At 50.6% G+C, this 24160-nt stretch overlaps 1 protein-coding gene across 1 annotated transcript in view; it reads left to right on the forward strand.

The window, feature by feature from the left end:
• ZCCHC14 (zinc finger CCHC-type containing 14) overlaps nt 1–24160 on the forward strand; it is a 55800-nt gene that overhangs the window by 27278 nt on the left and 4362 nt on the right. The window contains exons 3-12 of the mRNA XM_074349290.1: nt 4832–4905; nt 13445–13516; nt 16230–16339; nt 17093–17187; nt 17270–17324; nt 18545–18824; nt 20332–20423; nt 20760–20887; nt 21699–21839; nt 21921–23396. Coding sequence (XP_074205391.1) covers nt 4832–4905; nt 13445–13516; nt 16230–16339; nt 17093–17187; nt 17270–17324; nt 18545–18824; nt 20332–20423; nt 20760–20887; nt 21699–21839; nt 21921–23396 — 2523 coding nt within the window. The remainder of the gene's footprint in view (nt 1–4831; nt 4906–13444; nt 13517–16229; nt 16340–17092; nt 17188–17269; nt 17325–18544; nt 18825–20331; nt 20424–20759; nt 20888–21698; nt 21840–21920; nt 23397–24160) is intronic.

Consider the following 24160-nt stretch of genomic DNA (forward strand, 5'->3'; position numbering starts at 1 on the left):
CAGCTGACTGCCCAGTGGGCTGGGGGCGGCCTGCCCACCCTGCGCCCTGACTGGACTCCTTGCTCAGGGACGGGGGCTGGGTCCTGGCCACACAGCCCTTCCCGTTGAGCCTGGCTCAGCAGTGCTCTGTGAACTTTGTCATACTTTTGTCAGTATGGCTGGTTGTGTCCCGTACACACCAGTGCTGGATGAAACGTTCACCTCAATACGTAAAGAAGTGAGTTCCTCAGGCCCCTAAATTCAGGGGCCACATCACTAACCATTAAAATGGAATATGGGTTCGTTTCCTGTTTTTCCTACATTAGAAATGTCTCTTACCAGCTTTGAGTTTTCTGGATCATGTACTGCTTTTGTTTGTATCTCTGTTTCTGGGGAACTAACACATCAAATACCGCAGGGTAGCTAAATGATAAAAAAAAAATGGAAGAAAAAATAAATTGCAGAGTTCTTAAATGTAACATGACCTAAAAGGTGCAGGAAAGAGGACCGGCTGCCACAGCGTCATAGCGAGTGTGCAGTTTTTAACAGCAGGTAAAAGAAGCAGTGTTTTAAAACTCACTCCTGTCAACGCAGTTGACGAAGTGGAGGGAGAGAGCGAGTTGACGTTTTAGGAGCATCATTTTCCAGCCGAGACTTCAAGAATAAAGGTTTTCAATTTTTTGATGGAAACTAGATTTCAGTGATAAAATTTTAAAAGAGGAAGCATCTTACAAGTTATTCTCTTCACTTTCTTTATAAAAGTGCTGAGTTCTGTTACGTAGAACTTGAGAGCAGAAGGTGTTTTGCTGGAAGTGATTTTTCAGTTTTCCCCTGTTATAAATAATACCCTTTTTACTCTGATTTCCTTTAGCATAGTTTTGGTGATTTTTGAATTGGTTACTTTGGGCACATAGAATTAAGCTATTTAATAAAGATACATTAAAATCAAGTAACAGATGTATTTGGCAGAAAACTACCAACCACCCAGTTTTTTCCAGAGGACTTCAGGGTAGAGAAGGAGAGTGTTTCAGAAGAGTGACTCATTTCTGGGACTTAAAGCCATTGTCTATAGGTGTCTTGTTTGCTCAGCACCAACTCAGCAGTCAGCTCTTGGGAATCCCTTGGAGGCGCCTGGCCGTGGAGGCAGCCCCCAGGCTGTGGCAGTGAAGTCCAGGGAGTGTAGTGTGTTCCTGTCCTGTGTGGCTGCTGGGTCAGTGGTCGCCCGGACAGCGTCTGTGACCGGCCTCTCAGGACGCCTGCTGAGCTGATACCACAGGGGGCTTTGTCCTGTCTCTGTTGCACATGTCTCCTCCCTCTTCCCTCAGCTATGCTACGGTTTTAGTTTTTAAATTAAGTATTGATCCAATTACTAAAATGGTGGTTCAGTGAAATTACACATCGTAGTGAGAGCTGTGTGCTCTAACTTGTGAGATTTGAGGAGAATGCCTAGTGTACATCTTGAATGAGAAAAGGAGAAAAGTTTGAACACAGAAAATTTGAAAGGAAAAAGCACACTGTCTTTTTCCATCCCGCCACGTGAGCAGGCTGGCCGGCTTCGTGTCCCCTGTCCCCCAGGGACGAGCCTGTGCTCAGGCTGGATCCCAGCCCCGTTTCTCCCCAGGTGGGCACTCCCATCCTTCCCAGCCCCACTCAGAGGGCCGTCCCCAGCCGCGGCCTGCTGGCCCCCAGGTCCCCGGCCTTGCTCATCCTGTCTTTGGCACTCTTCTCTCCGTTCCGGTGATGAGTGGGCACCCAGCCCCTCAAGTTGACGCAGGTTTGCTTGCACTTTCCAGAAGGCATTGGGCTTCGTGTGTGACTGTTAGATGGCACTGAACAGTCTGCAGGGCCCACAAGGGCGGTGGGAGGAAGGGCCACTTTGCCAGCGGGCTTTATGTGTGTCGTCAGCAGGTATTTGTGTGCGCACAGGTGTGCGCTCTGAAACCATGAAACCACGCTGCGGGGGTGTGGGGGAAACTACCCACAGTTCTGCCACCAAACACAGCTAACCCTGTCATTCTTAGTGACTTATCTGTAGTCTGGTTTTCTTTTCCATTTTAGACAACCATAGTCATGTTACAATACAAATCACAGTTTTTTCAGTTAGTATTACAAACATTTTTTCATGTTTCTATTTTTATAAGTGTGGTCTTTAATAGCTTCAAAATTGAGAGCGTGCTTAAACATCTTTTAAGCCTCATCAAACGCCACCCGCCAGCAGGCCATCCTCTTTCCTGAGAGCCCTGTGTGACCCCTGGCAATGCTGTCAGGGAGGGTGGTCCCAAGGGGAAGACTGGGGATGGGGTCCGAGCTGGCCTGTGCGGGGAAGCCCGGAGCTGCAGTGGCGAGGCCCTGACACGGCCCCGCTCCGGAGGTCTGGCAGCCTAGAAGAGGTCTCACAGCCGTCTCAGTCCTGCGGTCCAGAACGTCTATTTGAAAACAGCTGAGTAACACTCATCTGCTTCTCACATTTTCCTGTCCAAGTACGAGTCACTTCCCGCTCTCAGTCCAGTTGGGGTTTTTTCTTTTTACTGTTTTTTCATAAGTCCTAACGTTCAGTCCTGGAACTTTTAGGTGCACGTTGGTGTGTGGCCCAGAAAACGCCGAGTACATTTTTCTGTATTCGTTGACTTGGTTTATTCTGTTGTTTAAAAAAGAAAAAGATCTGTGAGGTCGTTGTGGGTAAGTTTTTTAAAATACTGGTTGGGAAAAACATAAAAGCTGTTTATTTGCTGACAGTCTGACGGAGGAAGTCAGGCAGGACTGTGAGTAGATTCACTGAGGGAAATACGGAGGTGCACAGCTTCTAAATGGAGTGTGTTCTTTGTTTTGCCAGAAAGGAAGCAAACTTTTTTTTTAGAGTAATTCCTTCCTGTAATGTGCTATTTTAAACTTAAAATACTCTCAGCCCAATGGGTTCTAGTGTCTCCCAAGATGCATGTCAACCTGGCGCAACTTTACAAAATTAGGGAGGAAAGTTCAGGGCGTGGAAGGTCTTTTCCCTGGCAGCCCATAGCCTCTGTGAGCGCAGGAAGCTGGAGTGTGGCCCAGGGCACAGCACAGCAGTTGTTGGTTAGAGCAGGAACTGGCACGTGTTTTCCTGCAAAGATCCCGACAGTCGGTATGTCTGTCCGTGGGAGGTGAACGTTGACTTGGCCCCACCATGGGCTCTGCTGGCGAGGGGCAGAGCGCAGCCACGGACACACAAAACCACGATGGGGCTGAGCACTGCAACACGGAGGCCGCCTGCGGTCGGTCTGCCCGTGCCTGGCTTCAAGCAGCGCTGTCCAGTAGAACTCCCTGCATGCCCAGGGGTCTGTCTGTGCTCTACAGTGTGGTAGCCACTAGCCATGTGTGGCTGCCAAGCACTTAAAATGTGGTTAGTGCGACCAAGGAATTTGATTTTTAATTTTATTCAATTGTAATTAATACCAATTTAAATGGTCCCGTGTGGTCAGTGGCTGCAGTAGTGGGCAGTGCAGTGTTAGAACCTTCCTTCAGGCCTGGTGCGCAGAGCTGCTTGTTCTCTTTTGTTCTTGTCTCTGCTCAGATACATTAAGGGAGGAAAGAGTTCTGTGGCCAAAGAAATTGGGAATTGTGGTTAATAAAAATAGATTTATTTGTTGCAGGACTTCTCAGAGCCTTTAACGTGCTAATACACATGTGCGGTCTAGAAAAAGGAATTTCTCAGATTTTTCCTCAAACTTTTGACCACAAAGCTTGCTGAGGGTGGCCCTGAACATCTTACAGAGTGATGCTCCTTGGAGAAGACTGGGTGGTGCAGCCACCAGGAGGTGGGACGTCTGCGCGACGTGTAACGTAGTAGTTTGGAGGAGTTATGTCCAGTTTGTCGTATTAGACACTAACCTTTTGAAGACCTATGGGACTCCCCACAGCCAGGCAGCCTCTAGAAGCCCTGGGAAGAAGTAGCTCAGGAAGGTGTGTGTGCTGGTCAAGGGGTAGAGTCTCTCCCTTGGTCGCCAGGGTTTTTCCGAGTTTTCCAGGAGAGCTGGGCTGTTGGACTGTCTGTGCCTGACAGAAACCCATAAGCTTGAAAAATCCGTTCAACTAGTACTTCAGGAACATTAGTGTTTGAATCAGAAATAGGACACACATGTCTTAACGTGGCTGGGGAGTTTGGAGACTGCATCACGTTGTATTTTCAGCAGATATTTGTGCTCAGGTATTTGCATCTTACAGACATAATTTGCATCTTCAAACTTAAGCAATTGAAGACATCATTGTATCATTTTCTTTCTGAGGAGAAAAAGATGCAGGGATGTGTGAAAAGGTGTGGGGAGGCGGATGGCCCCGGGGCTCTGGCGGTGCGGACGCGGGGGCTTTCCTGGTCACCACGCGCCTCTGCCCTGTCCTGCCTGTGGGGGCAGCCGGGGGACCGGCGGTGTCTTTTCCACGGCCGCTGTCCTCATCACCTCCAGCCTGGCCCTGTCCCCAGGGGGAGCTGAGAAGATGCCATGAGAGACCCTGGGCTGCTGTGACTAAAACGGTCACAGTTGAAAACGTTGCACATTCGCTTTTCAGAAATTAGAGCAGATCATAGCTGGTCTTCAGTGGTGATCATGGTCTGTGCTCGCGCGCGTTCAGATAAGCGTATGTTCTCTTTTCAAGCACCGTTCTCTTTCTTTTCTATGATTTGGGGGTTTTGCCTGGTTTTTCTGTTCAACTGTTAAATTCCCCTCCCTTCCTGAGCACAGAGAACGTGGCACTGGGTGCGGGAGTCGCCCAAACGCTGATGATGTATTGATGCAGACTAATCACGCGTACTTCAAGCTTTCATTTCATTTTTATAATTTTGTTTGTTGTTTGTTTTGTTTTGTTTTGTTTGCTTTTACAGTGAGTGTTGAAAAGATAGACCTGAAGGGATTATCACACAAAAAAAATGAAAGAAATGTTGAATGTTCCTTTGAGGTAAGACACTAAGTTTTTTTTTCCCCTTTGCTCCTCTAAGGGATAGGAAAGAAACTTTTTCCACGAATAGATACTTTTGTTTATCTAAATAAAAAACGGGTCTTTTTGCAAAGCACTGTGCCAGTGCTGTGGGAGGTGGAAGTAGGGGCTTGTCAGGCGTCTGGCCTGCGGGACGGCAGCCTGCACGGGGGCCGGGGGGTGGCGGGGGGGGGCAGGCTCCAGCCAGCCTGGAGTCAACAGTCCAGTTCTGTCCCTGTTAGCTGTTTGGCCAAGGACAGGGCTGAACTTCTCTGTGCCCCACACCTCCACGCAGTTGAAGAGGGTGGGATTTGGGAGAGAATTAAATGAGACAGCCCATTCAAAGCACTCAGTATGGGGTCTGGACTCAGTAAATGCCTGCAGAGACGGGCTCTTCTGTACCCAGTGGACAGCAGGACTCCTTGGTCTGCGTGGGGAATATTCTCAAGACTGACACACTCAGCTGCTGGTGATTGGTCACCAAGGTCGGCCACAGTGGAGGATTGTCAAAATTGAGACACAAAATTGTGTTGGGGTTAGAGACCTATGATACAGTGGCCGAGAGGACAGACTACACAAGGAGGCGCCTGGGGCTGGGTGTGGCAGCTGTGCTCCGTCGCGCCCACAGGGGTCCCAGCTTCCTACACCTGCTGCTTTGACAGCCCCGGGAGGTGGCCCTTAGCCTCGTGGTACAGGATGGCAGCTTGGGATCCAGTCCTCACATTTTCATTCCATGCAACATTCTAAGACACTGGACGAAGAGGAGGGTGAAAGGTTACTTTTATCTTTAAAGGAATATTCCTGAAAAACAGCCACTAGACATTTACGCTCATGTTTTATTGGTCAGAGTTAGTTTCATGGTCCCGCTTAGCTGTGGAAGAAGTATTCTGGCCGGCTGTGTCCCCAGAGTTGTTACTCACCCGTCACATTGTGCGAGGTCCTCCTTTGACCACTTGCATCATTGGGAACCAACTGATGAGGAAGATCTGCTTCCAGCATTGCTGGGGACTTTTCTCAGGAATGACGGTTTCTGGTTAGTATTTAGTGTGTGTGCTGCCTGCAGTTTACTAACTTTTCAGAGTGCAGCAGTGTCGGAGTCCTCTAAATACTTTCACTACTACAAGGATAAAATGTTTGTTTGATTTGGGAGGTGCTGCATTGTGCCAGTCAGTCGCTATGCCACAGATGTGACTTTTTTTAAAAGTACAGGAAAGACTTCCCTTCTGTCTCAGAGGTTTTTAAAGCTTGTGACTGGCGCCCAGGTATCAACACCCGGAGAGTCTTGGAATCCCAGCAGCTTCCAGGCCTGGTAGAGGTCGGAGAGCCCAGCGAGTCCCTGAAGCCCTGGGTATGTTTTCTCCTCCCTCCGCAGGCTGCCTCTGGCTGTCAGGTGTCCCCTGCGGGGCCGAGGCAGGCGTGGTCCCCCTGCAGAGGGGCTGCCTGTTTGGGGACTGCTGAGCATCAGGCCCTCTAGGGCCGACACCCCACTCGCAGGCTGCCTGATCGTGCTGGGCTGGGATTCGCCCTGGTCCTCGGCCCCATCTCCTGGGGTAAGGGAGATGGGCTTGTCCAGCCTGAGCTGTGGAAGCTGCGCACAGGTGACTGCCGGGCAGCCTCTCTATAGAGAAATGAGCTCTGGCAGAGGAGACACATGGTCTCGCACGGCCTCTCCCCAGAGGAGGAGCTTGGGACCAGGATGGGAGGCAGCAGCCTGGCAGGGTGCGGACACCCTGGGTCTTCAGAAGAGAAACTAGATGATCCCAGAACGGGCCTGGAGCCTGCGGGCCAGTCACAGCGCTGAGGTAACGGTCACACGGGGCCAGTGTGCAGCACAGGACGTTTCTCACCCCCCACGTGGTTGAGCGGAATGAAGTGCCTTATTAGTAGTTAAGGAAGAAGCTTCGATTATCTAAAAAGCTTACTTTTCCTGATGTGGTAACTGATTTAAAAAATTCTTGTGTTTAGGAAAGTAATAATCCTTCACTAGCCAGCAGTGCAACTAGGTTTTCTTTTAGGGCACTAACTTGATCTGCCCTAAGGAGTTTATAGCCAAACTGCATTTGTTGGATGGTAATTTGAGGCACAAAAGAAAGATAATATCAGCATTAAAAAAAAATCTGTTTTCTTATTTCTAAAGCGCATTGTTCATTTGCACAGCTCGAACTGTGTGCTTGTTCTGTGCAGGTGAGTTGTACGCTCCTACTGGCAGACAGGTGGCTGCTTGTAGGGGACTGGTGCGCAGTACGCATGTGCCTGGGTTCCTCACTCCTGTCACAGCAGAAAAATGAGCTGCCGTGTGGGTTGACAGCTCCTGGCGTTTACCCGCAGCCCCTGTAGCTTGCTGGGGCCAGAACTACGGTTCTGGAAAGAGGCAGAGCTGGTGGGCAGGTGTCTTCACACCTTTGTTGAGAATCACTTGACCGTAACCGTGTGGGTTACTTCTGGACGCTCACGTCCATTGTGACCTGTGGAGGTGTTTTGCCAGTGCCACACTGTTTTGAGCACTGTAGCTGTAGAGTAGACTTTAAGTTGGGGAGTATGAATCCTCTGAGGTTTGTTCTTCTTTATCAGTATTGTTCTGGCTCTCCTGGGCACCCTGCGTGTGGATTTCAGGACCAGCTGGTCAGTTCTGGCGCCAGCACCAGCAGCAGCTCAGGCACCTGCTGCCTGTTGCTCTGTGCTGGGGTGGCCCCTGGGGGCTCAGGGGCCAGCAGTGGTGACGGTGTTGTCCCTTGGGCCAGGCTTCGTCTGCTTCAGGCTAAGAGCCCCGCATGCCGCACCATCCTGGTCAATTGATTATTGACAAAGGTACAAAGGCAGTTCAGTGAAGAAAGGACATTCTTTTCAACAGATGGTCCTGGAGCAGACAACCATATGAGAAGAATGAACCTTGATCAATCAAACCTCACCCCTTATATAGAAATTAACTCAAAATTGATCACAGACCTAAATGTAAAACCTAAAACTATAAAACTTCTAGAAGAAAGCATAGGAGAAAACTTTGTGACTTAAACAGAAAAATATTTCTTAGATAAAATACCAAAAACATGATCCATAAAAGATAAAATGAATGAATTAGACTTCATCAGAATTTAAAACTTGCTCTTTGAAAGGCACTGTGGATAAAATGAAAAGACAAGCCACAGAACTAGGAGCAAAATACTTGTAAAGTGCATGTCTGATAAAGGATTTGTATTCAGACTATTAAAAAGTACTCTCAGAACTCAGTAATGACAGTATAACCCAATGACAAGTAGGCTGCAGATTTGAACATTTTACCAAGGAGGATGTATGGATGGCAGGCAGCACATGTGAGCGGGTGTTCAGTGTCATTAGTCATTAAGAAAACACCAAATAAATCCACAGTGAGACAATTCTCTGTGCCTGTCAGAGTGGCTGAAATCAACAAGAAACCACCACACCAGCCACTGGCAGACACGTGGTGGGACCGGGAGTCTCCCACACTGCCAGTGGGAGGGTGAAATGGTGCCACTACTTGGGAAAACAGTTTGGCAGGTTTTAAAAGCGTTAAACATGTCCCTAAAATGTGACTCCTCAGTTCTGCTCCTAGGTAGATGCCCAAAGGAAACCAAAGCATATGTTCACACAAAGATTTGTACATGAATGTTTGTAACAGCTTTGTTTGTAACACCCCAGATATTCGTTACCAAGAGAATCGATACGTAAACTGGTATCATGTCCATACGGTGGGGCGTTCAGAGTAAAGGGGAGTGAATTACTGATGGCTGAAACTCAGTAACTGTGCTGTGTGAAAGAAACCAGAACCCCAGCCCCACAAAAACAGAGTTTATACTGTATGGGCTTACTTATATAAATTTTTTAAATGCAAACTAATCTTCAGTGACAGCAGATCAGCAGCTCCCTGGGAAAGGACAGGAGGAAACTTTGGGGGTGGTGTTATGTTCGTTATATTGATCAGTGAGCGTGATGGTTTGATGGATGTATACATGTCAGAACTGATTAGATTATATGCTTTAAATACGTGCATGTCGTTGTCAGTTGTAACTCAAAACGTTTTTTGTTTGTTTTTTTGTGGAGAGTAGTAATTAGGTTTGTTTGTTTTTTTAATGGAGGTACTGGGGATTGAACCCAGGACCTTTTGTGCATGCTAAGCATGCTCTCTACCACTGAGCTATCCCTGCCCCCTAAAGCTTTTTTTTTGAATTACTGAGAATTAAACCTTTATTTTTGTCTATAGAGCCCTAAATAACGAGGCTAAATAAATTGTCCTTTAGATAGGTTGTCTTTTAAACATGGAAATAAATAGCATTGTACTGTGACCAGAACAGCAAAGAACCGTGAGGAGTGTCTGCCCTGCCGCAGTGAGGTGTAGCAGTCTGTTGCTAATAGTAGGAAGACTCGAGAGATAGTCCTTTCCGACAGCTTTCACTAATTCAGGAAGAAGTCAGTGACCCCGCCCCCCGACCCCGTTTTCTCAGCCTTGTTTATCTCTAATTTTAATTTTTATAATATATCATTCTTTTCCAGGATACAAATGAAAGGTTACTATTTTACAGGAAGACATAAGTTTGAGTTTCCTGTTCTTTTTCATGGAGTTGGTTTTGTTTTTGCTGAAGTCTAATTGCTAGTTACTAGTTATTGAGGAAATCAAATCAGTATACAGGAAGCAGATGACAGAATCTTTTAAATTGTAAAATTAGTTTGTATCTATGTACATGTGAAATGTCCAAATTTTACCAGCTTTTCCCAAATTCACTGTTTAGTTATTCACTGTTGAATAACTAAGATTTAAAAAAAAAATACTTATGTAATGCTGTACACCAGAAGTTGACATGTTGTAACTGACTGTACTTCGATAAAGAAAGAGAATTCCAGACACACACACAAAACTTACTTAAAAAAAATAAAATATTTATTACACATGAAGGACAGGGAGGGGAAAAATATCGAGAGATTTACTGAGACCTTCGAAATGCCCAGCAGACTGGAGTGTTTACTGACTCTGAAAGAACTGTGGAGCAGCATCTAATAATGACTTTCAAAAACCCACCCTTTTTATGCTATTCTTCATCAAGAACCCAGACGTTACATTTTAGTGCTGTATCTTTTTTTTAAAAGTTTGCTTTTTCATCTCAAAACAATCTTAACTGCTCTGAGTATTTTAGCACTGTTAGCTAAGGATGAGTTTTGGCAACTATTTTTTAATTTGTTTTTGTTCTCATCCCCTCTGTGCGTGCAGAGAACCCGTTCATCCTGCATACGTCACCAGGAGCACGAGGCACTGCTCCTTTTGATACCCTCCCTCAGTGGTTGTGTGATAAGCAGCCTGACTGTGTGAAGACTGTAGCTACTGGGGCCAGATGGCCTGTGCTTAGTGCTTTTCCTTTCTGGTCCTTTGTTTTGCCTGCTGTTCCCTCTTCTTGTCTGGTTATTTGTTGCTTGGGGAAAAGTACCTGTAACACAACTTCAGTCCTGAAGTTGCCCTGATTGTTTTCGGCTGGTTTCCCCTTTGGAGCTGTGGCCCTGCTCCGACCTGGGCTCGACGGGCTTCAGCCTGGGGCGGCTCTCCTGTGGGGCTGCGGGGGGGTCCCCCTCCTCGGGCCCCAGTCATCTGTTGTCTTGGGCTAGTATCTGCTCTAGTAGCTTCTTAGAAGGAGTACTGGGGAGGTACAGTTTCTGTGTCTGTGCCTGTTTGGAAATGACATGTGCCTAAGAGTACAGTTCTGGACGGGCGTCATGCTTCCTTAGGAGCTTGTCCTTTGGTTTTTGTTGTTTTTTTTTCCCTCTATTTTCTTTTCCTTTGTTTTTTTTGTTTGTTTGTTTGTTTTTTGATCTACCCTATGGAAGATTTTCTCATCTTCCATCTCTTGAACTAAATTTTTCACTTCTGTCCCATTTTCCATTATGAAGGACTCTTGTTCACTGACCATTCTTTTTTCATAGCATCCTGTTCTTGGCTATGCTTGCTTCTCTTAATTCAGAGACTATTAGTGATAGTTTTGAGGGTTTTTTTTTTTTTAAGTTTCCTTTTCTGCCCCTGGTCTTGTTCTGTGTGACTGCTCGCCTGTCTTTGTGTTCTGCTTCAGAGCTCCTCAGCGGCCTGGTGGCGGGTCTGGTGGCACTGGGCCACCTGCTCACTTTCTGGGCGCAGCATGAGCGGTGGGCAGGAGCCTTGCCCGAGCTGTCTCCTGTGCGAGTGCAGGGAGCTCCGCTTCTTGTGCTCAGACAGTGGGTGCTGAGGACTGAGTTGGGAAGTGAGTCAGAGGAATCAGGCTAGCAGTGTGAAGAAATCCTGAGTGTGACTTACTGTTTTGTGTGTATTTTGCTTTCTTGTGCATGTTTGAGATAGGCTGAGACCTGTCTCAGTGAGCCTCAGCGGCTCTTTGAGGACGCACAGGTGAGGGAGAAATACCTGTCATCCTTTGGTTAGCAGTGCTTCTTCTTGGTGCAGAAGACAGTGGGGACGCGTGTGCTTGCTGCCGTCTTAGGCTTGATGGAACACGTGCCCCTGGCCCCTGGCGTGATGTGAGGCTGTTCTCCCATAGCCATGCCCTCCCGGGGCCTGTCCCCTCCCCTGGCACAGGTGGGTGGGTGAAATAAACCCACAGCAGCTGTGGAGGGTAGTGGTGCTGAATTCAGCTTGGAAGTGGACCCCCGCTGTCCAGTCCTTGCTTTCTCTCTGCCCTTGGCCGAAGTGTTAGGTCCAAGTGTTAGGTTTGGAAGTGAAAGAAAACGTATCAGGAGTAGACAACCTGGAGTATTTGTACCTGTTTAAATACACAGCTGTCAGGGAAGCAGATTGACTGTTGCAGCGCAGAATGGTCTGTCCACACTGCACTCACTGTTTGGGTGTTGGATTTCGTTTTTAGCTGGGTGAGGATGCATTCATGCGATGTGAATGCAGCGCATTTTACTTTGGAAAACACACGATGTCAGCAGTGCTTCGAGTCATGCATCTAATGTTAGAGAGTTCTCACCTTTAATCACGGGTATTAACGGCGCTTTATGTGGGTAGCAGCTCACTCTCCCCCAAACTTCTTTTTAGTGTTATTATAAGATTTGATTACTTCAGACAGAAAAAGATGGTTTAGGTATTTTCGTTTTAGCGTAGGTAGAGCTTGGATGGCACAGCACGCTCATTCAAGGAACGCCAGCACTTGCCTTGGTGAATTCTGGGAGGCGCTGGGAATTCGGAGATGAAGAAGGGAGGTCCTTTTCCTTGCCTGGCTTGTATTTTACCGGAGCTTGATGAAACTGACACCTTAGTCATTGTTTCGTGGTGTGACAGCTACCAGAAGAGAAAGGGACTCTGTGAATTTCAGCAGACAGGAGAGTCGGCCAGCCTTTCAGCAGACAGGAGAGTCGGCCAGCCCCTCGGGCCCAGGGAGACAGTCAGCAAACATGCTGTGCTGCTTCTCAGTAGGTGAAGGCGGGTGAAGGGGGCAGGAGAGTTATTTGATATCTCCAAGCTCTGTTTCCTCTAAATCAGTGCAAATATAATGCTTTCCTTTTGGTAATAAAGTACAGTGGTCATGTTGTTTCCTGACTTGAAATCCTCCAGTGGCTTCTTCTAGATTTTAGGCAAAAGATCCTCTTTCATAGTTTAACCGTCCTTGTTCTGGGCCCTGCCCCCCTCCCACCCCGTCCCCTGTCTGTCTCGCTCTCCTGAGTTCAGCTCGTGCCCTCCTCAGAGCAAGACAGCCCTGTGACAGGCCCCGTGCTCACTCCCTTCTCCCTCGTCCTGGTAGTGAACATTGTGGTAAGTGCTGGGAACCCTGAGGAGGAAGGGCCAGCATCCCAGGGAGCTTGCAGTCCCTTTGGGAAGACGGACTTTGTGAAGTCATGGAATAAAGCCACTCGCTGTCAGAGGTGCAGGCAAGGGAAAGCAGACATCCCGGGCTCTGCAGAAGCTCTTCCAGAGAGACCTCTCTGTGAGCCCCCCCAGATTCTTCCCTCGCCGCCTTGCGATGGAAGGTTTTTTCTGCTCTTCTGGTGCTGACCGCCCTGGCCTGTGGCTCCTGGTTCACCCCCACGGCACCCAAGTTCTGTCAGATGCCCGAGGGCAGGGCCCTTGCCCCACCTCACCGAGCGCCCCTAGCACCCAGCGTGTAGTGAGCACTTCCTGCAGGGAGAAGTGAGCTCGTTCCTGGCAAGTTCTTGATTCCGCACCCAGAGTCACGTAGACTGACCTCAGGAGAGGAGGTCTGCCTGAGATGAGGTGTCCTGGTTCACACACGCCTTTGAAATCATCAATGACTTTGTAGAACTTTGAGGAGGAAGCCTTAGACCCCATGCTTGAGTAAATCAGGGATATTTGAATAATTGCACAGAACAGTAAGTCAAGCTTTGGTGGACTTGAGCTCCGTGAACAGTCTTTTGGTAGCAGGTCAAAGGTACATGAACAGTCCACTCACAGGGCACAGGAGGGCTTGTCACACTGCTGCACCTGTACCAGCCACGAACACCTGGACAGGGCTGTTGTGCATTAAGTATGTGGTGGTGTCTGTTTTTAAGGCTTGTTTGTTTATTTGTTTTTAAGGTCTTGTGGTCTGATTCTTCAGTAACATCAGTAACCAAATCTTCCTCTGAAGTGACGGAATTTATTTCAAAGGTAAGTTGATTTAAGGGCTCTTATCAAAATCTAAAGGGTCTCATTCCCCGCGGGTGGCAGTCCTGCAGAGGATCTTGCGTGGTTGCTTCCTTCAGCTCGAGAGGTGCCGGCAGTCCCCCCTTTCTGCCGTCCAGTCCAGGTCCACCCTGAGAGGCGTGCTGCACAAACGCCGGGTCCTGAGGGCCTCGCCCACGCTCCCTGTGCAGGGGCGCGCCTGCCGGAGTGGGGTCGGGGACTTCACTGCTTCCACTTATATCTTTTATCTGTTTATATTGGATTTTCCTGTTCATTTTTATCTTTTTTTTTTTTTTAGTATTTTTTGTTGAAAATTGAAATACAGGCGATGTACATTCTGTTTGTTTTTAAATTGATTCAGCAAATACCATTTGAGAACAGGGTCCACTACTAACTAAGTACTCTTTTCCTCTGTCACACGGGTACACACCCATGTCCCCTGGCCTATCCTGTGCCGCAGCAGCGAGCCACTGTCGTGCCACAGCCATGCGTCTGAAAGTCACCTCCGTACATGGAATAACACATCTAAAACCTCTCCACAGTGTAGCTTGCATTTTGGTTATAACGTGAAGGATATCGTCCGGTAGGAGATCCAGTTGATGGCTCCAGTTTGAGAAGCCGAGGGGCATGTGAGGAGGCCCGTCCTCTAGGCTGGCAGGCATTGGAGAACTGCCCAGAGCGTTTCCAGGGTCACTGGTCCTCCCCGACTCCGTTCTTCCCCTGCACCACTGGGAGCGCCCCCTTTCCCCCCAGTGCCGACCCCCTCGTCCTGTAAAACAGCGGTGTCTCCAGACTAGCTGATGTTGGCGGGCCGGGTGTCGGCAGGGGCTGACGCTCACCTGGCTTCGGCTTCTCTGCCCTTCCCAGGTATCTTGTTTGCTGTGTTCCAGTAATGTTCAACACTTCTTGTCCATCGTCTCTTCAGGTACTTCTTCTGCCCCAGTCCCTGTCCTCACGGGCCTCAAGTGGCGTGCCTTGACCTTTGAGGCCGGCCACAGCTCGCGGCCATTTGGGTGATTTCTCTCACTGCCCTGTCGTCGGGTTCACCTGTGTGCCCTCAGCTCTGCCCAGGGTGCTGACGGGCCTGTTGACTTTGCTGAAGTCTTCTTCTCTAGTACCGCAGCTTTTTGGGTTCTTGTTCTTTTGTTTTTCCTAGGTTTTCCATTTGATGTGACTTCTAATAAAGTTTCTGTCTCTCTGCTGAAATTTCCATTTGGTTCATGAATGTTGTTCTTTGTTTTATTTTGTTTTATTTTACTTTATTTGTTTTTACTAAATCCTTTATAGTTGTTTTCAAGTTCCTGTCTGATAGTTCCAACATCTGGGTCGTACCTGAGCCTGGTTCCGATGATCACCTTGACAGCAGGTTTTGTTCCCCGCTTTTTTTTTTTTTTTTTTTGGTTTGTGATTTTTGACTGAATGTTAGATATGGTGTTTAGACACTGGACTAGAAGTGGGCCCGTTGCTGCATCCGTCAGAGCACTGCGGGATGAGCTCGACAGCAGCGGAGCTGGGCTTGGGTTTGCCGCTGCACCGCAGGCATCCGGTTCTCCCGGGAAAGGCCTGCTGCTGCCCTTAACCTCAAGTGAGGCCTGGAGGGGTCCCACTTCTCCTGTGGCACAGAGGGGTCTCCCTGCTCCGTTGACCGCTCCTTCCCCGGGGGAGGCTGCAGGGCTGGTGGTGGGTTTGTGGTGGGCGTGGGCAGGATTCTGCCCATTTCTGGTCCAGCCGTGGCTCCAGACACAGGGTCTTTGGGGGCTTTCTCAGTGTCCTTGCCCCTTCCTTCTCCAGCAGCGGCTGACCCTGTTTTGTCCTGGTGCGGGATCCCCAGCCCAGGAGGGCTTCCTGCCCTGTCCTGAGGGTCACAGGGGTTTCGCTTTTACCTTTCCCGAGAAGCAGGGCATCTCTGCCTGTAACCTGGTCCTAGGAAGATGTTCTCCTCTTCCCCCAGAGGCAGGAGAGGCCTCTGCCTCATCCCTGGAAACTTGGGGTTTTGTTGGGCTCTGGGAGCAGGAGCAATCTTGTCCCCCTTGTAGCGGCTTCAGGGCTTTGGGCTCAGATTGAGAGCAGGCTGCAGGGAAAGGCGTGGGGTTTATCATCTGGCCCCCAGGGGCAGCCAGCCTGCACCTGGGCTGCCTGTGGTGGCGCTCAGCAGTCTCTGCTGGCAGGAGGGAGCTGGCATGGGGGCGCACCCCCGTGTCGGGGTCCCGGCTGACTGCTGTCTGACCCACACTCCGCCGACCTCTTCCTGCTCGTGAGGCAGCCACGTCTTCTAGTCTCTGCTGCGGCTGAGACGGAGCTTGGGTCCTGCCCCTCCTCGGGGGTGGTGGCCTTGCCTCTCCACTCGGGGATGGACTTAAGAGGAGGCACAGCTGTGTGGGGTGCCGGGCTGCTGCTGCTTTTCCAGTGGGGGTTTCGGGGACTGAACCCAGGCCTCATGCACGCTAAGCACGTGCTCTTACCCCTGAGCTCTGCCCCCGTCCCAGCTGCTGCTTGATGTCGCAGTGGGAGCGCGATGTTCTTCTGCGGCTTTGTGCGTCCCAAATGGACGCAGAACCCCACGTAGCTCGCAGAGCAGTCTGCTGAGTGACACCGGCGACGGCACCGTCTCGTAGCTGCCCACATTCCTCTCAGGGTGAGGAGGCCTGGCTCACGTAAGGTGGATTCTGATGTCCACGTGCCTTTTCATCTCTTTCAGTTATCTCAGCTGTATCCCGAAGAAAATCTGGAGAAGTTCATTCCTTGCTTAGCTGGCCCAGATTCGTTTTATGTAGAGCGAAACCACATGGATCTGGAAGCGGACCTGAGGTAATGCTCCTCACCCGCCCAGGTGACTGATGGCCGCCTGCGGGGCCGGGGCCAGGCGGGGCCAGGCGTGACTGCCGGTCATCTGAGGTGCTCCCTTGGTGACGCGTGGCTCTGGCTGGTTTGTGTCTCCTCTTTGCCTCTAGAGATTTTCATCAGTTGTGGAGAATTTGGAGGATCTTAAAGACCTGGCCATGATTTTGAGGATATAAGTAAAGGAATTTCAAAGTACATGCCACCGTTTAATATAGTTTTGACAGACTTAATGAAATAAAATCTGATCACTGTTTCTGTCATACAGTTAGTTGAAAGGTGAGACTGTTCCAGGTTAAACCTAGGACCTAACTAAAAAGTCTCCCTGGCCAAGTATCTCTGGACCCTTGACTGTGTCCTGACACACTGGTTGTGTAAATGTGCAAGGAGGGGCAGGCCTGCCCTGGGGCCCGGACCCAGGACCCAGGACCCAGGACCCAGGACCGACGTCTGAGTGCAGCGTGGTGACTGACAGCGGTGATTATGCTGGCTCACGACAGCTCGTGGCCACATCGTGGGCCCTGAGAACTCGGTTCACACAGGGCAGTACGGTGTAAAGGAGGACAGTTAGATTGAAGCAAAGCAGGAAGAGTACAGGTTAAGGCACTTCTGTTTAATTCTCTCTGATACATATTTCTCTTAATCAAAAATTAAAATTTCTCTCCCAACTAGTTTTTGGAAATACATTTTAATGCTGATAAAAGCACTTTGTTTAATTTTTAGGTATTTGGCTTCCTTACCTTCTCACGTATTAAAAAATGACCATGTTAAGAAGTTTTTCAGCACTTCATCTCCCACCCAACAGCTTCAAAGTCCAAGTGAGTTTGTAAAATTTGAGTAAATAAAAACAGAAGCATTTTTATTGTCTGTAAACTTTATGATATTTGTTTTAATTTATAGGTCCTGGCAACCCTTCCCTTTCTAAAGTCGGTACCATGATGGGCGTGTCTGGAAGGTGAGACTTCCACCCTGTAACCAGCAAACACGTTTCAGATCAGCGTTGTAACAGAGGTTATTTTTCATTGCATGTAAATAATCATTTTTAGACTTAAGCCATTTCTGGCCTTAGTCTTGAATCATTGTGAGAGAATTAGATAGAGGTAGTCCACTTTTTGATTCCTCCAAAAAACAAAAAAACAAAAACAAAAGTAGTTCTCTGAATGCCTGGAATTGGAATTCCCAAGGACTCTTATTGCAGATGCCAGTTTCTGGGCCCTGCACATTCTAGGAAGCCAGAATTTCTGAAAATCTTCACTTTTAAAAGCTCCTGGGATAGGGGAGGATATAGCTCAAGTGGTAGAGCAAATGCTTAGCACGCACAAGGTCCTGGGTTCAATCCCTGGTACCTCCTCCAAAAATAAATAAGTAAACCTAATTACCTCCCCCTGCCAAAAATAAGTAAATCTATTAAAAAAGATAAAATAAAAGCTCCTTGAGAAGCAATTAAGCCCATAAAGGGCCAGAGTTGCTGCTGTAGGGGTCCTCCACCAGCGCGAGCCTGGCAGTGATGGAGGTAGCTCAGGTGACAGGCAGAGTTCCTGTCCCGACTGACAGCTGAGGTTAGAATGTGCTCACATGACAGCCGGCGCACGCACGCTCACACACACACACCCCCACACACACCCTGTATGAGGTCTTTGAAAGTGCTGACTGTCTTCTTCACCCTCTGCCTGGTGTGTAAGCACGGAGGAAATACGTGGGCTTGCAGTTTACTGTGGGAGGGGCACGGACAGACAGTGGTGCTTTTGCTCCTTCCAACCTTCTAGGATTTACTTTTTAAAAAAAAATTAATTTGAATATTAAAGTTTTTGGAGTTAGTTTTGATACGTGATTATCCATATCATCCTGTGATAGGACTCACAGAAAGTGACTAGGCAGCTCAGCCAGAGTCTGGTTGACACACTCTGGTACATGCACATACATGCACACACGTATTCTCAAGCACAGCGGGTAGGTGGGTGCACACAGACGAACAAGCACGCACACGCACATGCCTCCCGATGGGAAGCTCGGGCTGGCAGTTGCTGGGCAGAGGCAGCAGCTGGGTTGAGGGCTCTGACGTCAGCGGCGGACACCAGCACAGACGCAGGGCTGCCCCGCCGGCAGGGGCAGACTCGTGGTGTCCCCAGGGGAGGCTCTGGTCCTATGAAGACAACCTGTCCGCTGTTCCCGCAGGCCCGTGTGTGGAGTGGCCGGCATCCCGTCCTCTCAGGGCGGTGCCCAGCACCACATGCAGCACCCGGCCAGCTCGGCCGCCCTGCCCCACTGCTCGCATGCAGGGGGCGCGGGCTCAGCCCTGGCCTACCGGGCCCAGATGGACACCTCGCCCGCCATCCTCATGCCTTCCGGCCTGCAGGCCCCTCAGACCCAGGAGCAAAATGGGATTTTAGATTGGCTTCGGAAGCTGCGTTTGCACAAGTACTACCCCGTCTTTAAGCAGCTCACAATGGAGAAGGTATGCTGGTCACTGCTCATTTCTCCTGTAACCAGTCTTTCTTCGGACCTTGTTCCTAGCAGAACTGAGTCGGGTTTCTGAAATGCGTATGCTGTGGAGATCATCCCCTGGTGTGTGACACTGGCAGGTGCAGGCCCCAGGTCCCGGGAGTGCATGGAGGTGTTTGGGGATTTGAATTTGAAGGCTGCCTGCAGCTGAAGCAAACACTGGAGCACAGTTGTAAACAGCTTTTTAAAGACAGTTTGGGATCTTCACAGATTAGATACTCCGTGTGACCTGAAGGATGCTGTGTCCCCAGCAGCCCTACTGCAGGCAGAAGCACTGAGCTCTGGAACCCAGGCCCCTTTCTGAGGCGCCCCTCAGTGCAGGCCAGTGCGTGCGCTGGAGCTCAGCTCAGGAAGCCGACTTTACAAGAGCCCCTTGTACTTTGATCCAAGGAGGTGGCTGTCTGGTGCTTTTTCTTCAGTTAGGGTCATAGAGCTAAAAAAAAAAAAAAAAAGTGAATTTGATGGTTTTCAAGCGATCCTACATAGAAATTATTTTTTATAATACAGAGTTTTGATGAGGAGCATTTTTTTCATTGTTTAAAAAGTTTTGAAATAGCTTAAGTCTCACTGTCAGTGATGAAAGTAAATTAGACCTGTACCTGGTATCTGAACTCTGAGCGCCCCCTGCTGGATAAAGTGACTTGGTGGCTTTTATCTTTGTAACATTTTGTCCAAAAATCTGAAGAGTCTAGAAATCAAGCTTTTACTGCATAATAAAAAACAAATTTTAAGTGTATTTGCAATACTCTCAGCTTAGGACTTGTAAATCTTAAAACCAACAGATTTTACTAACCTTGGTCGTGATAAGTTTAAAAAGTTTTAGTCTAACGTATGAGTTGAAATGGCTAAAATCAAAGACCATGTCTGAGAACCAGGTACCATCTTCTTGCTAAGTATAAGGCCAGTGGGTTAGGTGGCCATTCCAGTCGGATGGCATCTACTTTTCTGGGTCACTTGCTACCCAACAGTTTCTGTTGTCCCTAAAATGACTGTGATTTCAAGAAGAAAGAGCCATTAAAAGAAGATTCTGTTCCTGTCTGTGGGAGGACAAATGGCGTGTGTTTGATGGGGGAGCCCTGGGATGGGGGGACATGTCCACAAGCTGCATCTCTGCAGCAGTCGAGGCTGTAGAACAGCGTCTTTAGTCACCGGCCCGCACAGCACGTCCCTTTGAGGGGACGGGTCTTCACCAAGCCGTTGCTCAGATGCAGGCTCCGTGCACACAGCCTGGGACCCTCAGACGCAAAGTGAGTGAGTGTCTTGTGTTGTGAACCGTGGACACCAAATCATTTAGCGAGTGAATGTTTTAGTGTTCCCTGGCCTTCTGTTGTCTAGGTAAGGCTCAATCTGTTCACATGTCCTAGAGGTAGAATACATTTATTAAATTAAGCTACAGATTCTTTGTTTTCAGAATCCTAATTCATTCTTATTAACTTTGTAATTTGTTTCCTCTGTGTAAGTTTCTGAGCCTTACGGAAGAAGATCTAAATAAATTTGAGTCCCTCACCATGGGAGCAAAGAAAAAACTCAAGACCCAACTGGAGCTGGAGAAGTGAGTGTGAGATCGTGTGTGAGACGGGCGTCTGTCTCAGCGTCAACACGCGGGACGGGTGCTGGGGCTTAGGAACTGTCAGTGACTGGGTTACTTTTGATAGCTTATCAAACCTTAATTAATGCTTTAAAAATGCTACAAATGCGGCTTGGTTTGCTAGGAAAGGCCCTTGATAGAGAATCTAAGTCAGAATGCGTTATCTTCCACCCTGGAGATTATTTGGATGGAAATCTCCTTTTTATGGAATATGTGTACTTAAGCAGAGTTTGTGGAACACTGAAAGGTTCTTCAGTGGAAGTGAACACTTGTGTACTGCTATGCTTTCTTGTTGCACAGGGAGAAGTCAGAGAAACGGTGCCTGAACCCCTCGGCCCCACCCCCAGCCAGCGGCGGCGGAGTGGCCCGCGTCCCCCCCACCAGCCACGTGGGGCCAGTGCAGACCGTGCGAAGCAACCATGCTGCAGGTGGGTGGGCCGGGCGCCTGGGCCTGCCGTCCTGCTGATGAGCCTCAGACCTGCCCTATTTCCAGTTCCATTTTCTAGTATTTACAGTTACTTTTCATTATTTTAGCTTCTGTAGCTTCTACCATGGGAAAACAGAAGGGATGTATGGGTTAGAAGCTGGAGACTGGTGACTCGCCTGAGGTTGTCTGGGCAAAAGATTAGATCTAGAAACGACTATGTTGAGAGCAAAGCAGCAGGAAGTACAGGAAATGGATGAAAATCTCAGCCCCCAGAGGCACGTGCAGGGAGGTCATTTGAGGTCATTGCCCTGCAGGTGGGTCCATCTGGAGGTCCTTACTGCCTTCCTCCTCGCCTCAGGAAGAGGTGGAGTGGACAGCTGTTTTCCTTATGCCCTAGAAATACCACAAGTGACAGTAAGCTGGCAAGAAAAATATGTCATCGTAGCTTTTCAGTGGTTATTTGACTGAAAAGGTCTTAAGTCCTTGGGCCTCAGAGAACGGGGGTCTCCGAGCTGCTTTTGTAGCGCCTCGCTGCCCTGGGAGCCCTTCCTTCTTATCTTGCAGCGATTGCTGGGGAGGCCAAGAGCACACCATGGTGCACCTGCCGCAGGGCCAGCCTTGCGAGCCTCGGCCCTGTGTGAGTCGGGGCAGGGTCGCCCTGCCTCCTCGGGTGGCTGTGAAAATGAGGGCAACAGGTGTGCCTGGAGGGGGTGAGGAGGGTACAGTCAATGCTGCCTGCATGGCCCCCTCCACGTCCTGAGGCGCCTGGACTTGGGCGCCACCTTTGGACTGTCACTTGTCCCTTCTCGCAGCACTGCGGGTGGAAGTGGAGCAGCCCCCTCACCCGACGGCCCGGGAAGGCAGCTCCTCGGAGTGCTCCAGCTCCTCACCCAGCCCGATGGGGGTGCAGGCCCGGGAAGAGAGCTCGGACAGCGCAGAGGAGAACGACCGACGTAAGGATGCCCACGCGGCCTGCCTGTGCGGCCCGGCCCGGTGAGCCGGGCAGTGTGCTGACACCCTGTTTCCGACTCTAGGTGTGGAGATCCACTTGGAGGGCCCGGATAAGGAGAAGCCCGTGATGCTTCTGAACCATTTCACGTCCAGCTCCGCCAGGCCCACGGCCCAGGTTCTCCCTGTGCAGAACGAGGCAGGGTCCAGTCCATCAGGCCACCACCCGCTGCCTCCCCAGATGATGCCCGCAGCCTCGCACATCGCGCCCATCCGGATGCTGAACTCCGTGCACAAGGCGGAGAGAGGGGGCGCCGACATGAAGCTGCTCTCGTCCTCTGTGCACTCACTGCTGTCTCTCGAGGAGCGGAATAAAGTCTCTGGACCAAGAAGCGGCGTCAAGGTGGACAAGGGCTTCGGCAGTGCCATGGTGGATGTGCTGCCCACGCCCGCCCCGCATCAGCCTGTGCAGGTCCTCCCTGGACTTGCTGAGAGCAGCTCCGTGTCACCCACCGTCCCCTTTGGTCCCCGCACCAAAGTTGTCCACGCGTCCGCGCTCGACAGGGTGATGAAGCCGGCACCACAGCCGGCCCTGGTGGTGGAGACCAGCAGCACCGCCACGGGCACGCCAAGCACCGTCTTCCACGTGGCCCGGCCGCCCATCAAACTTCTGGTGTCTTCATCTGTCCCTGCGGATTCCGCCATTTCCGGGCAAACCTCTTGTTCTAATAACGTGCAAATAAGTGTGCCCCCGGCAATAATCAACCCCCGGACTGCCCTGTACACAGCCAGCACCAAAGCTGCCTTCTCTGCGGTGAGCAGTGTGCCCGTGGGCCCCCTGCAGGGCAGCTTCTGTGCGAACAGCAACACTGCCGCCTCCAGCAGCCACCCTTCCACGTCCTTCGCAAACATGGCCCCCGGGCCCAGCTGCCCGGCCCCCAGCTCCAGCCCTGCGCTCTCCTCCGTCCCCGAGAGCAGCTTCTACAGCAGCAGCGGCGGCGGCGGGGGCAGCGGCGGCGGCTCCCCCGGGAACATCCCTGCCTCGGCCCAGAACCACCACCACCACCACCACCATCAGCAGCAGCCAGCGCCCCAGCAGCCCGCGCCCGCCCCGCCGCCCGGCTGCGTCGTCTGCACGTCGTGCGGCTGCAGCGGGAGCTGCGGCTCCAGCGGCCTGACCGTCAGCTACGCCAACTACTTCCAGCACCCGTTCTCGGGCCCGTCCGTCTTCCCCTTCCCGTTCCTGCCCTTCAGCCCCGTGTGCGGCAGCGGCTACGTGGGCGCCCAGCAGTATGGCAGCGGCGCCTTCCCGGTTGTGCACTCGCCCTACAGCAGCGGCGTGGGCCCTGAGCCTGTGCTGGGCGGCCAGTCTGCCTTCGCCGTCCCGCCCGTGCAGAACTTCATGGCGGGGGCGGCGGGCGTCTACCAGGCCCAGGGGTTGGTGGGCAGTAGCAATGGTTCCAGTCACAAAAAGAGCGGGAACCTCTCGTGTTACAACTGTGGGGCCACCGGTCACCGCGCTCAGGACTGCAAGCAGCCGTCCATGGACTTCAATCGGCAAGGTAAAGGCTCCCGAGGCTAGCAGTGCGGCGCGCCCGAGGAGAGGGCAGACAGGGCTGTCCTTTTACTGAAAATGGTAGTCAGCTTTCTTGTTTCTAAAGCAAACAGTGATTTTTCACATGCTCTCTGCAAAAGCATGAAATTGTCGATAGGCTGTGCAGCCCCGATGGGGCTGCTTTGGTTCCGAGACTGTCTTTACGACCTCCGCCTGCTCCCGGTTCTGGAGCGCGGCCAGCTGGCTGCGGAGGCGCCACGTGACTGGGGAGCAAGTGTGGGTGATTTACTGCCATTGCCGGCGTTTACCTGAGAACCGAGGGCGTGGCACGTGAGTTCAGAGGCTGCAGAGGGAACTCGCTGTCCCTGCTTCTGTCCCCGCCGTCCAGGGCGGCTGTGGCTGTGGCTGCTTGGTGTCCTCGCTCCCTGGGCTGCATCTTCTTTCTTGCCCCTTTCCTCCTCTCTGTCTCCTTCAGTCAGATTCCAGTGTGTGTCTGCTGTAGTGACTACACCAGGTTTGTTCTTGCTGCCTGTCTTGGGAAGATGAAGCTGGCATTGGGCAGGCTGGTTCCAGCCTGTGACTGCTCGCTGCAACCGTGGAGAGTCAGTCACTCGCTTTCTGGAGACTTGAGGGTTGCTCCAGACCTGCCTGTGCCCTTTAGTCACCTGGAGAGCTTTACAGACAAACAGGCAGCAGGTGGGGTGACTGTGGGCTGCGGCCACCCCTGCTGATAGAGCTGTGCTGCGTCTCCTGACGCGGTGAGCCCAGGGC

Source organism: Camelus bactrianus, chromosome 21 (assembly GCF_048773025.1).
Source record: "Camelus bactrianus isolate YW-2024 breed Bactrian camel chromosome 21, ASM4877302v1, whole genome shotgun sequence".
In the NCBI taxonomy this organism is placed as follows: domain Eukaryota; kingdom Metazoa; phylum Chordata; class Mammalia; order Artiodactyla; family Camelidae; genus Camelus; species Camelus bactrianus.